General features: G+C 49.9%; 1 protein-coding gene across 3 annotated transcripts; it reads left to right on the plus strand.

Annotated features, from left to right (window-relative positions):
- The first annotated feature begins 557 nt into the window (after positions 1-557).
- Positions 558-12,848, plus strand: GPR157 (G protein-coupled receptor 157). Of its 3 annotated transcripts, none has more exons than XM_084300101.1 (5): positions 561-1,086; positions 6,987-7,200; positions 9,071-9,262; positions 9,683-9,946; positions 11,370-11,959. In XM_084300101.1, exons 1-4 carry the CDS (start codon positions 710-712, stop codon positions 9,902-9,904), a joined length of 1,005 nt encoding a protein of 334 aa, XP_084156227.1. In that variant the 5' UTR covers positions 561-709; the 3' UTR covers positions 9,905-9,946; positions 11,370-11,959. The 3 variants fall into 3 exon arrangements, with proteins under 3 accessions (XP_084156228.1, XP_084156227.1, XP_084156226.1); XM_084300100.1 differs by lacking the exon at positions 11,370-11,959 and adding an exon at positions 11,970-12,848 and having other exon boundaries at positions 562-1,086; XM_084300102.1 differs by lacking the exons at positions 9,071-9,262; positions 11,370-11,959 and adding an exon at positions 11,970-12,848 and having other exon boundaries at positions 558-1,086.
- The last annotated feature ends 1,453 nt before the right edge of the window (positions 12,849-14,301 follow it).

Genomic DNA, 14,301 nt, shown 5'->3' on the forward strand with positions numbered 1-14,301 from the left:
CTGCTGGGGGAAGGATTAAGCTGTTTTAGGGTGAACAAGTAGGATTAAGCTGTTTTAGGGAACGGGACACCTGAACCAACAACGAAGTCCACTGGAAACTGAGCACATCGCTACCAGAATCAAAGCTGAGAGAGATGAGTTACCTGCGGGGAAGCCAAGGAAGTACCAGCAAAGTGAACCCAGTTGATTTATGACAGAAATACGAAATGTGCTTAACGTGGTAGTGAACCCCGGTTTGTGCCTGCTTAGGGGTGTCTGCCTTGCAGGTCCACGAGGTACGGTGTGAGCTGGGGGTGTTGTGGAGCGAGGAAAAAGTAAAGAGAAGGAAAGCAAAAGGGGTCGAGGGGCGTCCCGCTGAGTTTGGGGGGCTCTGCCTGGGCTGCGGGCGAGCTGCGCGCTCTGCTTGCGGAGGAGAGGAAGCAAGCATGGCTTCGGGACAAGAGTTTAAAATAAAAAAAATAGAGAGAGAATAAACCCAAGGGCACCGAGCCGGCCCTTCCCCTTCCCTGCCGGCAGCTGTGCGCCTCTCCCTGCGAGCAGAGCCGGCTGCGGGCTGGGGGGGCGCCGCCGGGGTGTCCGGGGCGGGGCGGCGGCAGCGGGGCTGCGGAGGGCGCTCCGCCGCTCCCGGCCCTTCCCTTCCCTTCTTTTCCCATCCCTTCCCTTCCCCTCCGACCTTTTGCCGGCTGGGTGCTCGCTTGGGCTCCCCGCGATGCCCCGGCCGCTGCCCCCGACGGAGCTGTACGCGGCGGAGCGGGCGGTGGTGCTGGTCTCCTGCCTGCTGTCCTGCCTGGGCTCCAGCCTCCTTCTCTGCACCCATGCCCTGTGGCCGGAGCTTCGGACGCGTCCCAGGCAGCTCCTGCTCTACCTCTCCTTGGCCGACCTCCTCTCAGCCCTCTCCTACTTCTACGGGGTGCTGCGGGACTTCGACGGGACGTCGTGGGACTGCGTGCTGCAGGGCGCCCTGTCCACCTTCTCCAACACCAGCTCCTTCTTCTGGACCATGGCCATTGCCCTCTACCTCTACCTCACCATCGTGAGGGGCTCGCCCACGGGGGCCGGCTTGCTCTGCTGCTTCCACGCGGTGAGGTGGGTGCTGCCGGACGCCCCGGTGAGACGTGGAGCCCGTGGGTGCCCCGTGCGCGGCACGCTGGGCTCACGGCACCCACATGCTCCTTGGGGATGCCGTGCCCTTCTCGAGTTCATTCTGACCAGGGGTTTTTCTGCTTTGGGACTAACCAGCCCTGCTTGTTTCCCCCCCCGCTGCACCCATGGGAAGAAGTAGAGACGTGGAAAAGTTAAAACGGGTTGCTTAAGTTGCAAAGATAATGTGCCGGTGGCTCAAAATCCTGGCTTCTCCCCCTCCGCAGCCTGCTCTGACACCCTAGTAATAATAACCGAAAACTTGTGTTTGCACTTCTTGCCTGCTGCTGCCCAAGCTCCCGCGTTTGGGATCCGTTTCCCGGATTTCCCGTGTCAGCGGGCTCTGTTTGTCCTCCCCCTTCCCCTAGCAGGTTGCTGTAACCCAGCGCTCCTAGGGGAACCCAGACCACAAGCGAGGAGGCTGCGAGAAAAGCGCTCTGAAGGTTGTTTTGGCATGTTTGATTGAAAGCCAGACAAAGCAGCCCACAGTGTAGCTCAGTGTCTTGGTTGCTGCTGGTTAGTGAGCTGATTTTCCACATCATGTTCAGTAAAAGCCTTCATTATGCAATTTGAGCTTGTGTGATCATGTGCTTACCTCCACGCCGAGCAAAACAGTGATCCCTTAGTGCTCTGGGCTGCCAGGCTTTTGCACTAAATTATACAAGGAATGATTTCTTTAAAAAAAATAATAATAATAAAAAAAAAGTGTTAGGGCAAGCAAAGGAATGGGTTTTATTTGTTCTGTTTCTCAGTGAAATATTTGTCACCTCTTATTGTCAACAGGGTGACTTGGGAGATGATTGAGTTAGAACTAAGTAAAGATGGGGCAGTGACAGACATTAAGGTTAAGAGGGAATCAGGGAGGACAGGAATCCTGCCCCACCTCTTTTAATTGCTGCTTCATGCTCAGGTCTGCCTGCGAGCAAGCCCGAGGTGCCTGCACACACGTGGCCAGCCACACCAGCACGGGGTGCAGGAGATGAAGTGAGATGCGATGAGACAGGAGGCAGCTTGTTTTCTTCTTTTTTTCCTTTCAATTGAGGATGATGTTGCACTGGGTGACTTGTGGAGAAGAGGAATTGCTGCTGAAGACCTTCACGGGGCTGAGGGAACAGAAACAAGGAGCCTGACTTCTTCATGGGCGTGCTGTTTGCATCAGGCTGCATCAAAGAGCTGCTGCAAACCTGCCCCGCTTGTAATTTCCCTGTCTGCTAATTGCTCGCAGTGTGAGCTCGGTCTGTACTTAAACATCTCCGCCTGGTTTAATGCTGCTCAGCCTCGTCGGGTACAGGGTGCAGAAGGCAGCTCGGGGAGGCTCAGCGAGCTGCTGCTGGCCCTGACCTGTGCGCTCCTTCACAGCAGTCAAATCCCAAGAGCACCGTGGCGCTGCGAGAGAGGAAGGGAGTGTTCAAACTCAACTTCCTCCTGGTGAATTTGCTAGGTTTATTTTCAGGGCTCTGCAGTCAAAATCAAATGCCATCTTCTGCTCTAGGTGTTGCTCAGCTCCGCTTGCCCTGTTTAAAGGGCAGCATAGATAGCTTTCATCTAAGTCCTATTTCCAGGTTCTGCTTGATAAGTGGTGACTCCCATTCTGTGTTCAAAGAGTCTTCTTGCTTTACAACCTGTGTGCAAAGCAGGGAAAACAAGTGAGGACCTGTCCTCCGCCCAGCCCCTCCTGACACATCCTCCTTCCTGCATTGCTGTCACTACCTGACAGCTCCATCAGAAGCACAAATTCTGGATGTTGTGCTTGGCAGGGGCTCCCCCCATACTTTTCAGTGCTTCAAAGCCCTTCTGGGTGTCTGCCTTGCTTTTGGCCAGAAAAATCTTGTGCTACACACACAGGAATTTTTGCAACTCGTATGGAAAGATCCTAGCGTGTGCACTAGCTGCGGGGGGTGGGCAAAATAAAAGAGGGCAAAAATAGGTGATTCTCTAAGGATTTAGAGATAAGTTTACACATTTTTGTCTAGGCAAGAACGTGGGACTTCTTTTTTTTCCTTTTATCACTTGACAGGTTGCTGACATGGTCACGCAGTGTCTGCCATGTGAAGAGCTGTGCTGAGACGGGCGTCTGGCAGGGATGGAAGGCAGGACGGGGTTGGTCGTGCACAAGTTTTCCAGCCCTCTCAAGCAGTTGCTCATCTGGGGCACGTGTTTGTAGCAAGGCGTGCTCGTTTAACATTGAGCATAACCAGAGACTCTGTTCCTTAGCAGAGCAGAGCTGGCTAAGTGTGTGTTGGAAGCTACTACCTGGAATTTTGTTTTTAGGGAAATCAGAACGTTGCAGGGGATGAAACCTGATGAACGGGTTTGTTCCTCACCAAGTTGAGTCACAGTAACGCATGCACCTCTTTTAGAGCTAGACTGGGCAACTGCGGGCCCTGGTTTGTTTTTAAACGCGTGTTGAGCTCAGAGGAGATTTGAAAACAAGCTTGCAGTTAGCTTTGAAAATATTTGTAGTACTTGTAAGCTGCAAGTTCTGGCATTGGGAGTGTTTCCAGGCTACCTCACTTGTTCTGGGTTTCTGAATGTCAGGCATCGTTTGGTTGGGCAATGGCTTCTTTGGTCCGAGAGCAGTTGATCCAAACTCAGGGCGAGGAGTGGGCCAGATCCCACCTTGGGATTGTTCCTTGCTTTGTCTTCAGTAGTGGTTGCTGTCGACCTCTGAAGTGTTTGCATTTCATGAAAGGGCTGTGCAGATGCTTGTAAGCATATATATACCTATATGGAACACTTGAGACCCTTCCATGTATAATTTATTGTATCATACATCTGTGCTGTCACGACTGTGTCAGTGCCAGTGATACACTTCAGAACAGGACAGTTGAAGTCCCTAAGCCTTCCCTATGAGGTGCAGGGAGCTCTTAGATTTTGCTGTGGTTTTGTCTCCTCGTTCAGAAAAAGCTGTAGGTGGTAAGGCCAAGCCAAGGGAAGCTACCTGGTTGCTGCTGCCTCGGCTCTTAAATTCTCTGGGAGAAGTCTTTGTATAGTACCAGTGGCTTGGTACTAGCAGACTACAGACTCAGTTAATGTTTGGGTAAGAAAATGCAGAAATTAAACTGGTCGTATATTTGGTCTGGGGTTGCGCTACAGGATGTGCTCGAAGCTCTTTCCTCAAGTTGGCTTGGATCCCCAGAAGCCTGATATTTCTCTTGAAGAGTAAAAATTCCAGTTCCCATCAGGAAGCACCTGCAGGTTGCTGTAGGATGGCTGCTTGTCTGACCTGTGCAGCCCAACAACTGCGAATCTTCCCTGCTTGCAGGAGCCAGTGGGGGAGGAAGCACCTGTCCAGAGTAAATCAAAACGTGGTGGTAAGCAATCCGACCTCAGGCACACTGAGGACAAGAAAACCAGCCCAGCATGAGTCCTTGCCTTACCTCATATAAATGCAGAGCTTGTGTTGATCTGGAGTGATGTGCTGGATTGGATAAATTTGTATTAATAGATTGCTGGGTGCTCTATTAGGGAAATAAGTACAGTTGTATCTGCCTGAGGGATGGGATTGCCTCCTTTTATCTCCTGCACTGATGGCATTTAGATCTGAGAGGCCCAACCTACATAATTACACCATGGGGCTCAAAGGAAAATTTCTGCCTCTTCATGCTATCTTGGATCCTTTTTAGTCCAGTCTTCAAACTTGCTTTGGGTGTGTGTCATGTATTATTTTCTGGCTCTTCTAGATAAGTATGAAGCATTGGTATTTTCCAGTCCTTGGTAATCTGTTCTGTAGGGTTTCTTAAAAATAATTTAATCATGAGTCTCAGTTCTCCTTTTCCCCTTTTCTAAAACATTTTCAAATAAGCTGGAACTGATGAATTTCCTTGAAATTTCTGATTATTTTCTAGATTCTTTCCAATTTCACTTCGGGTTTGTGATCCTTTGTGCTTAATGTTAGTTGTGATAACCTTCTGATCGCAATACACTCTTTCTGTGAAAATTGAAGCTTAAATTAGGCTCCTGATGCGTGGCAGTTTTTTTCCCCAATCTTTCTTTTGTTGGTTAGGTACTTGAAGGCTTCTTTTTTTTGGTCCCTTGCTAGTGAGCTGTTACTTCATACTGTAGCCTCTCCTTATGTGTCTGTATGTCCTCACACTGTTCTTTTATATTTATAACTAGTAATTTGACCCAGTTTGATCTCCTCGTATCATTCTCTTTCAGTTTCAGGTCACTGTGGAGATCATTATTTAGGCAAATTAGTTTCTTAATACATTTCCTTTGTCCTGGTGCTGGACTCATTTGTGCTTATGTCCTTTAATGTGGTTTCTTTAAGGAAGGGCCAGTTCTCTTGAGTGCTTATCCGTACCGCAGTGGTCAGTTCTTCCAGATACTGAAACGTGAACCTCTGAGCCTAGAGTCCTTGTTCTTGGGCCACTTCACCATTTTTACCAGAATGAGAAGGTTTTGAGAGGTGTAGAGGGAATTTTCATGGTGGTGTTGGTGCCTGGTGTGTGTTCAGAAGGCTCTGATAACAGCACAAGGAGGATTCCCTGCAGCAGAGCTGTCCTTAAACACCACCACCAATTGACTCCGAATATCTTATACCTTTCTATTTACACTTATTTTGTGTGTGTATAGGTGATGTTAGGAGCATGATCCTGTCCATGTTCTCTGTAGCTCCTCCAGGCCACCAGCAATACAAGTATGAACCAGGAAGATGCTGAGACCAGTACAGCAGTGGCTTTTTCTTTGCGTCTGCAGAGAGCAGGGTGTTCATGCTGAAAGCTCAATCTCAGCTCTCTGAGGCATTTGCCATTTTTTGAGGAACCATCCCTTGTAAGCTTCCTCAGAAACATTTTCTGAGGGTGAATGTGGGAAGGGCAGGTGATGTGATTTAGCTCCAGTGTTTCAGCCACGGGGTGATGTGTGAGCTGTACATCGTGGGCCGGGGCAGCTCTGTGAAGTCCTGGGTATTCACAGCCGACGGGAAGGGGCTGGGTGTTTTTACATCTGGGCTGGGGGAATCTTTTGATTCTTGCTCACGGCTTTTTGTGGGCGGCCCGAGCTGCTGAGTGACTTAGTCCATGTGTGTCACCGCAGTTATTTTTCTGCTAGGTGCTTCCCTATATCTGCCTCTGCTGGCAGGACAGAAGCTGACGTCAAAACACAGCTCCAAATGATGTGAAACGGGCTCCTCTTTGCTTCCCCAGCTTTAATGCTGTTACTGCCAGTGCTTTTCTTTGGGAAAAAACTTTCCCTTGGTCCTTCAGAAATGATTCTTGCTCCCAAAATATTGACTACGCCTCCATCAAAACAACAACCAAATAACCCCACCGCTACTACTAGCACCACCGTCAACTACAAAAACACAAATGATGCAATGAAATCGTGGATTTCTTTGTGTCACCTGTGCAAAGTGTCATGTAGGAATCAGTGTGGGGTTTGGTTGCTTGTGTTTTGAAAGCCATGAATGTGCCAGCTTGTTCTCGAATGGCTGGCTCCTGCAGGATGGGCACGTTGTACTGTGCTGTGGCCTGCCAAATCCTGGATCTCACCTGCTAGATGTGCAGGACAGGTCCCAGTTCTGGTGCTCAGGTTGGCACATCATCACCTACCCATCCTTTGTGTGTCCTCCAGGACTGAGATCCCAAGTTCTTAGAGTGGATCCCAGGGAATTGAAGCGGGGACTGTGTGGGTTTGTGTTCCCCACCGGGTGCTGTCAGAGGCCTGCCTGTCACAGCCACATCCCTTAGGCTTGGTGCAGGAGTGCTGGCATCCTGCAGGAGGAATTGGCATCCTGTGCGATGAAAGATCCCTTCGTCTGTCACCCATTTCTCCCAGCGTATTGGGGGAACTAAATTGAGTGTGTTCTTAGCTTAACCTTGCTGCTCTTGTTCTTTCCTCAGCTGGGGAGTCCCCCTTTGCATTACGGTTGCGGCTGTTGCTCTGAAGAAGATTGGCTACGATGCCTCCAATGTTTCTGTGGGCTGGTGCTGGGTCAACTTTGATGCAGAGGATCGGGTCTTATGGATGCTGCTAACGGGGAAAGTTTGGGAGATCCTGGCCTATGTGACTTTGCCAGTGCTCTACATCCTCATCAAGAAGCACATTAACAGAGCGGTGAGTACTTTGCTGCTTTCAGACCACATTACAGGCTTGCTGTGGGATTGTATCCTCCCACTCTGAAGATTTCACTATGTATTAGCAGCTACACAGGCAGGAATTGCTTCATAAACTGCTGAAATATGTCCAACTGCTGGGAGAAGCAGTACTGCTGAGTCAGGAGCCCGTAGCATCATTGCACAATGACTTAGCACCAGAAGAATGTAAAAGCCTCTTGAAAACTTAAGGGGTTACGAGATGAAATGTGAGTCCTGCAGTAGGAATTGAGACAGTGTGTAAAGGACGAAATTCAACTTTTATCAGTCATCCATAGATTTCCACTTGTACCAAGCCTGAATTTGGCCTCTGGACTGGCTTACCTAACCACAGTCATTTTAGGATTGCTAATGACAGCTTGCTTCTGAGTCCCTATTTGTACTTGCAGGCCTCAGAGGGTTCTTTGCTGCTGTTTATTGTGAGCACAAAGAATCCAGACATATTGGACAATACTTGCATAATAGAAATGAAATCTAAATTATGACATTGGCAGAAAGAGCAACACCTAATTAGTTGCATTAGAAAAAGAAATACGGAGAAGTGTCCTTCTGGAATGTGTTGCCATGCACACCTGCTTGCTGTGGTGAAGCTATGGCAGTAGTCATGGATAAACACAACTCTGGTGAGGGCAGGATTCCCCAGACAAGCTGGCAGAACAGCACAGTCCGTACAGGTCCCAAGGGACCCAGGGAAGGGAAGCTTGTAAGGCTTTGCTCGTGCCTGTCACCACTACAGACACAAGGCAGACAGGACTCAATGTTCCAGCAGCTGTTGAAGACAACAACGTGACTGCCTGGAAAGCTGATCCCCCTGCTGCTCTGCCAGGGACACGTGGCTGCTCTGCTCTCCCGTCCTGCTGAGAGCCACTCGATGCTCATAGCGGGGTCGGAGCAGCAGCACGTGGGGCTTTCTGGGCTGGAGAAGCCCTCCTCTAGGGGCTTGACACTTCCAAGGAAGAGCAACAGCCGGCCAAGGCTGGGTTTGGGCTGTACTTTTGGGTTTTGCAGGGTTGGTTCTGGCATGGTTTGAGATTGTGGAAGTATCTGCTGTGGGGGAGGCATGTAGTGGGCATATCAATCTTTCTGAATGAGAGCTGAGGGGTCACACCTGGGATTACTGGAGCCCAGGAGAACAAGGCATGAAAGCTGTGTGTGCTCGGTAGCCCTGGTGGCAGGAGAAATAGTTTTCAGCAGGTGAGCTGTCCTGAGATTTAATCTCTTCACCTACGTTGCCATGCTGGTATTCATGATCATGTGTCCCCGCAGGTGCTCCATGGGTTGTGGTGCCCTGCTCTCCCCCATCCAGGATGCTGCATCCATCCAGCAGCTTCCAGCATGGAAAGATCTCAGGGCCTTGTACCTCCAACTGCCCTTATCCAGGGCATAGATCCCAGAAACATTTTACTACCTGTAATGTTAGAGAGGCTTGCTGCCTTCTTAAACCTATGGAAGACCGTTGCTAACAGTATATGGTCAGAAATCAAGCACCAGGTCCTGCACAGGGATTGCTGGATCTGTAAAAGTGCCCAACCAGGCACCAGGAGAGCAGGTTCCTGCAGCACTGATTTGTTTGTCTGACCCAGCAATGTAGGGTATAATAAAGCTCTAAGAAGGGCTGAATCTCCTTTATTTGCAACTCCTTGGCTTTAGCAGGAATGTTTGCATTAACAAGGGCAGTATGTGGCTCAAGACCAGTGCTGTGTAACTGTGTCCATCAACTGCCCACAGGATGCAAAAACTGGGTTGGCTTTGGAAAGAATCCCCAGAGCTCAATGTCCTGAGTGTGTAGCCTTTTTGTTCACATTTTTGTCTTTCCTCCATCTCCACGGAAGCATGCGGCGCTCTCAGAGTATCGCCCCATTCTCTCAAGAACACCGCTTCAGCCCCGGACTTCCATAGCAGATAAAAAGCTGATTCTCATCCCTGTCATCTTCATCATCCTCCGCATCTGGAGCACTGTGCGATTCATTCTGACGCTCTGCAACTCCCCTGCAGTGCAAAACTCAGTCCTGGTTGTCCTGCATGTAAGTATTGGCCAGGCAGCGTGTTAGAAGGAAGGTCTGGAAGGGAGATAAAGCCTGGTTGCTCTCAACATCGCTTTCTGTGCCAGGATGCAGCTCAGGCTGGCACAACACATGCGCGATGCGGGAGCATCAGCTCCCTGGGATGCTCAGCAGTGCAGTTCCAGCATCATCTAGCGGACACTGAGAATAACTGCAGTGGGAGTTTGCCACAGGCACGCTGCTTGTAGGAGAAGCTGGGTGCCTGTCCTGGAGCAGCCGGTGCTGTTTTGGGGTGTGAGACTGTTTTTTCCTCTGTTTCCCTCGCTTAGGTGGAAGTTGCTGACAGCACTACAGCTGGTCTCACCTGATGTTTGCTGTTTTGGATGGGGGAGAGTGTTGGTACAAACAGCACTGATTAATTCCTTTCTTGCCCCCTTGCAGGGGATCGGGAACACATTCCAAGGAGGTGCCAACTGCATTATGTTCGTCCTCTGTACGCGCGTGGTCCGGGCTCGGCTGCTCTCCTCTCTGTGCTGTTGCCACTATGATGACTCGGGTTGGCCTTCAACAAGGTCGAGCAGCACCCGGCAGCGCCCAGACCCTGCTGGGAGCGAGGATGTGCCAGACCCTGAGCGGACAAAACCTCTGCTTTCCAGCACCTGAGCCTGCGCTGCCCACGGCTCTGCACTGACCTCATCTCTCTGGGTAAGCTGCATTTACACCACTTTGGGACCCAGTGCAAGAACTGGGGAGCTGCAGTTGGGGTGGAAGGGCTCCCCTGCGGGGTAGGGTTCTGCTCCTGTTGTGTGGGTTCCCTGTCTGCAGGGATGACATGTGCATGTCTTCAGTACTGCACAGTTCAGATGCATTTAGTGCCCGAAGTGTTCCTGGTATCATAATCCAATCCCTGCTGCCATTTATAGCAACAGGGGACTGGGGCTTGGTGACTCATGCAGGTTTATGTAAGAAATCTGCAGGAGCCTGACCTTGGCATCAGTTCTTTGTGGCTTGAGGTACAAGGTTTGACACTGGGTGATGCACTTGATTTCGTCTGTGTAAGTGTCTTGATTCCTTGGGCTTGACCTAATGAGTGATAATTGCAGAACATGCAGGAGTTTCGGATTAAATCCAAACAGAAGTATTTGGGGCCGGGGCTCTGTGTGGGCTTCTGCCTGAGGCAGATTCTGATAGCACTCTTGTGTAGCTAAAGGTAGTAATTAAACTGGTAAGAGCAAGTTTGGAACAGCTGCAGCCTGGAGAGGAGGCTTGAGGGGATGTACTGTAGGTCTTTGGACTGCTCTCACATATTTCTGGTTTGGTCCTCCCAGACCACAAAGCCTGAGAGAAAAAAAAAACAGGCAGATTTTTTAAAAATCAATAAACAATTCTTTTTAATCTGTATAACAAGGTTTTTCAGAAAGAGCAGAAGGCTCAGGAATTCCTTGGGGAGGGACGGCAGCTGCCAGGCTCCCACTGCTCCAGGCACCCAGCTGTTCCAAACCTGCTCATACTACTTTAATTTTAGTCACCTTAACAACACGCAGAACAAACTGCATGGTACAGTGACCTCATGGGACTAGGCAGAGGCGAGTCCTCTTAATGCCAAGTCTTCACTTCAGGAAATAACTTCATTAAGATATGAATACATCTGAGCCCTCTTGTACAAGAGCTGTGTAGGCTTGGGAAGGTGGAGTCCTCAAGGGCTCGTTAGCCCATTTCATGGGGCTGGAGAGGGGCTCAGTTCTTTAGCATCCCCAGAGCCTTTGAAGGCTAGATGCAAGCATCTTTTATCTCTGGTATAGATGACTTCAAGAAGTTTTGCCTGCTTTCAGCAGTTTTTTTTCTTTTAAAACTTCTAACAGCTAAGTAGCAACCTTGGTAGCTCAACCTCATGTTAACCCCATGTGGCTTTGAAAGAGGAGCTATATTAAAAACTGTTCTTGCAGAAAGGCAGGATAGTAAATCTTAAATGTTACAAGACTTGGAATTGTGCTGCATTCATTTTTTGTAGAGCCACCCCTGAAGAGATGGTAGTAATGTCACCAACTTGGCTGAAGGAGCAGGGGAAAGCAAAGCAAACAAAATCAAAAAAGACTCCTTGTTCTCAATTTCCCTTTTTCCATAACAGCAGAGTGCTGAGAAATGCTTTTGGAACAATGTGCAGCTTGACAGAATAACATTCCCTGCTCCTCGGGGTTCGGGGAAGCATGCTGGTTCGTGAAGATCAGCTATTGGCAACAGCACCTGTGCTGATACAAGTGGAAAATCTCTGACAGAAGCCTTCATGCAGGCAAGGCCAGGGAAGTAAAAACAGGCAACGGAGAGGTTCCTAGAAGTGTCTTTAGTTTCTAACGCTGCAGCTGATCACAGCCTAAATAGAAGCAGGGATGGGATAATGGGAGAGGAAGGGTCTGTGGTGGGCTGCAGAAATGCGTGGCTGCTCCTGGCAGGTCCCCTTCAGTCTTGGCATGAAGCGTAGGAGCGCAGCGCTCCCTGCAGCATCAGCTGTCTGGGAAGAGGTCTGAAGCCTTCCCTGTTGGGCATGGGCTGGAGAAGTTTGATTCTGAGCCTGTTTTCCCCCCATGCCTGTTTTCAGCTTCTGCAGGGCGATGCCCCTTGCAGCTCAGGCTGCAGCAGGCCTCTTGTCCTGCCCCAGAGCAAACCTGTGCACACTGGTGCAGGAAGAAGGGGATGGTTCGGGATTTTAACTGTGCTTCATGTCATGCAGGTGCAGGATCACCCCAGAGTCCCACAGAGGGAGCTAAAGGCTGGGGAGAAGCACCGCTGGAGTGGCCGAGGAAAATGAAGATGTCCCAGTCCTGGGCGTGCAGATCCCAGCTGTGGTGGTCCTGAACTTCGCTCAGGATCTTCTGGAAGATGCTGTTTGGCTGCGCTCCAGCCTCCTGGATTTCTTCCCTCCTTCTCCTTTCCTTCCACCATAAATTTTAAAATTGTTTGGGGTTTTGCTTTTCTGTCTGACAGGGCAAAGATGTTGTTGTGAGTTCTGGGGTCAACAAATAGGGGGATAGGGAAACTTTAGTAGCTGCTGGATGGGACTGTCCTGGGCACGGGTTTCAGTCCTGAGGTGTGAGGCCTCCCAGGGAGCTCTGACCTGGCTCCCATTTTTCACTTGAATACGGACGACGGCGTGCAGACTCATTTGTTTGGTGGCGATGGATAGTTCCTCTTCACGTTTTATTCCTCCCTGGTGGTCAGGGGTCATCATCATCACCAGGGTGCTTGGCGGCTGCATGCTTTTTGCCTCCTGGGGATATCTCAATTCCGCAGACTCCTGGTGCCGAGGGGCACCTGGGCTCAGCAGCCCGGCCTCCAGCGAGGACGGCCCTCACCGTCCACAGGAGGGTGCCTGGCACGTGCTGGCCTCGTGCTGGCCTCCAGCCAGCCTCTGCCATAGCACAGCCTGCTCCTGTCCTGGGAGTGTTTGTCCCAGGAGCATTGTATCAGGGCCAGGGAGGGGACAGTTTGTTGGTTGAAGATACTGCGTTAATTTATTTACAGCTCCTCCCTTGCTTGTGTTTTTTTTTTTTTTTTTTTTTTTTAATATTTTCTCCAACTTCTACAAAATAAAGTTCCGTTTCTTTACCGAGATGTTGTTCAAGCATGTTGTGATGGGCCTCTCAGTGCCTTGAAGGATTTGGGTGAGGGGCTGTTGCGAGGTCAGTCTTCAGGTTTCTTGTGTGTCTGGCGTAAAGACTGGCCAAGGCATGTGTCAGAAGACAAATCTCTTCTACTGATACGTAAATGAATATCTCTTCCTATCATTTTATACATATAGAAATGTAAACCTTTAATCAGTCTGAGCAAACCTGTTCACTGTTATACATTATGTTCAGTTCCCCCAGCTTATTGCTATGATCTGTGGAAAAAACAGTGTGTGGGACTTGTTTCCCATCAATTCTGTTGACCTTACAGGCTGTGGTGCTTCAGCTGTGTGAGATTACAAATGTTACCTAATCGTGAGATTACCGACTGATTTTTCTCCAGATGAGGCCACGCTGTAAGGTAGGTGGGACTAATGCTGGGCACGGCTGGAGCTTTCCCAGGGCTTGCCCAAATAGAGAAAATCCAAGTCTTTATGGAAAAAATGGGCAGTCTGACAATAGTAGTGCTGTGTAAGTCGCCGTGCATTCACAGCTGTGAATGAACTTTACTCAGATTAAAACTTTGACCATTTTACAGAGCTAGAAGCAGCCGGGGCCCTGGAGCAAGGAGTGGTGCTGGCCCATGGCTATATTCAGAACTGATTGAGCAACAGTCTGTGTTACTGATTGATTGCACAATGCTTCCCATGTGAGGTATCTGCTGCTCTGTGGCTTATAGCTGTGCCCCAAATTTGAGTGGTTGATCCTAAAATGTTCTCTGCTGGAGGCCTGCTGCACGGCAGGCGAGGAAACGAGCCTGGATGCTGCAGAGAGCAAGCAGAGGGAAAGGTGTTTGTTCTGCAGTGTTAGAAGTGACTGAAAACCCCTTGAGGTATTTTGGCTGCTCTGTCAGGGGGGTTGCATCAGCGCCCTGCCTTGTGCCTGCATTGCAAGCCTTTGAAAAAAAGTTATCTTGTATGTCAAGGGTTGTCTTTTAGTTTATCCTCTATACTGCGATGTCTTTTTGCCCCTTGGAGCTCCTGTGCTCAGTGTGCTCCAGTGCATGGACCTGGGGTTGGGGCAGAATAAAGGGAAGGAGCTGTGTGCTGGCTTCCAGCAACCATCCTGGGGGACTTTGGAGCTCACAGAGGTTCGAAGGATGTCAAGATGGAAAGAGCTGTGGGGAGGGTGCTGGCTGCCTGTTATGGACCATACGAGGGGAGCCAGAGGAGGGGAAGAAAGAAAAGTTGGGGCTGCAAAGAGCAGAGCTTGTTAAACAGAAAGAGCTGAAGGGCAACCGGGCAGGAAAGATGAAAGCGACTTGAGGTGGTTGGAAGGGGAGGACAAAAAGCTCTTAATAACATTTTAAGGACTAGTTTGCAATGAACCCTCAGAGTGGAGGAGAGTGGTCTGTGTGGAGGAGGCAGGTGTGGGATGCAGGGACAGATCGGATGGAAT

This window comes from Netta rufina (assembly GCF_964035555.1).
Source record: "Netta rufina genome assembly, chromosome: 22".
Taxonomy (NCBI): domain Eukaryota; kingdom Metazoa; phylum Chordata; class Aves; order Anseriformes; family Anatidae; genus Netta; species Netta rufina.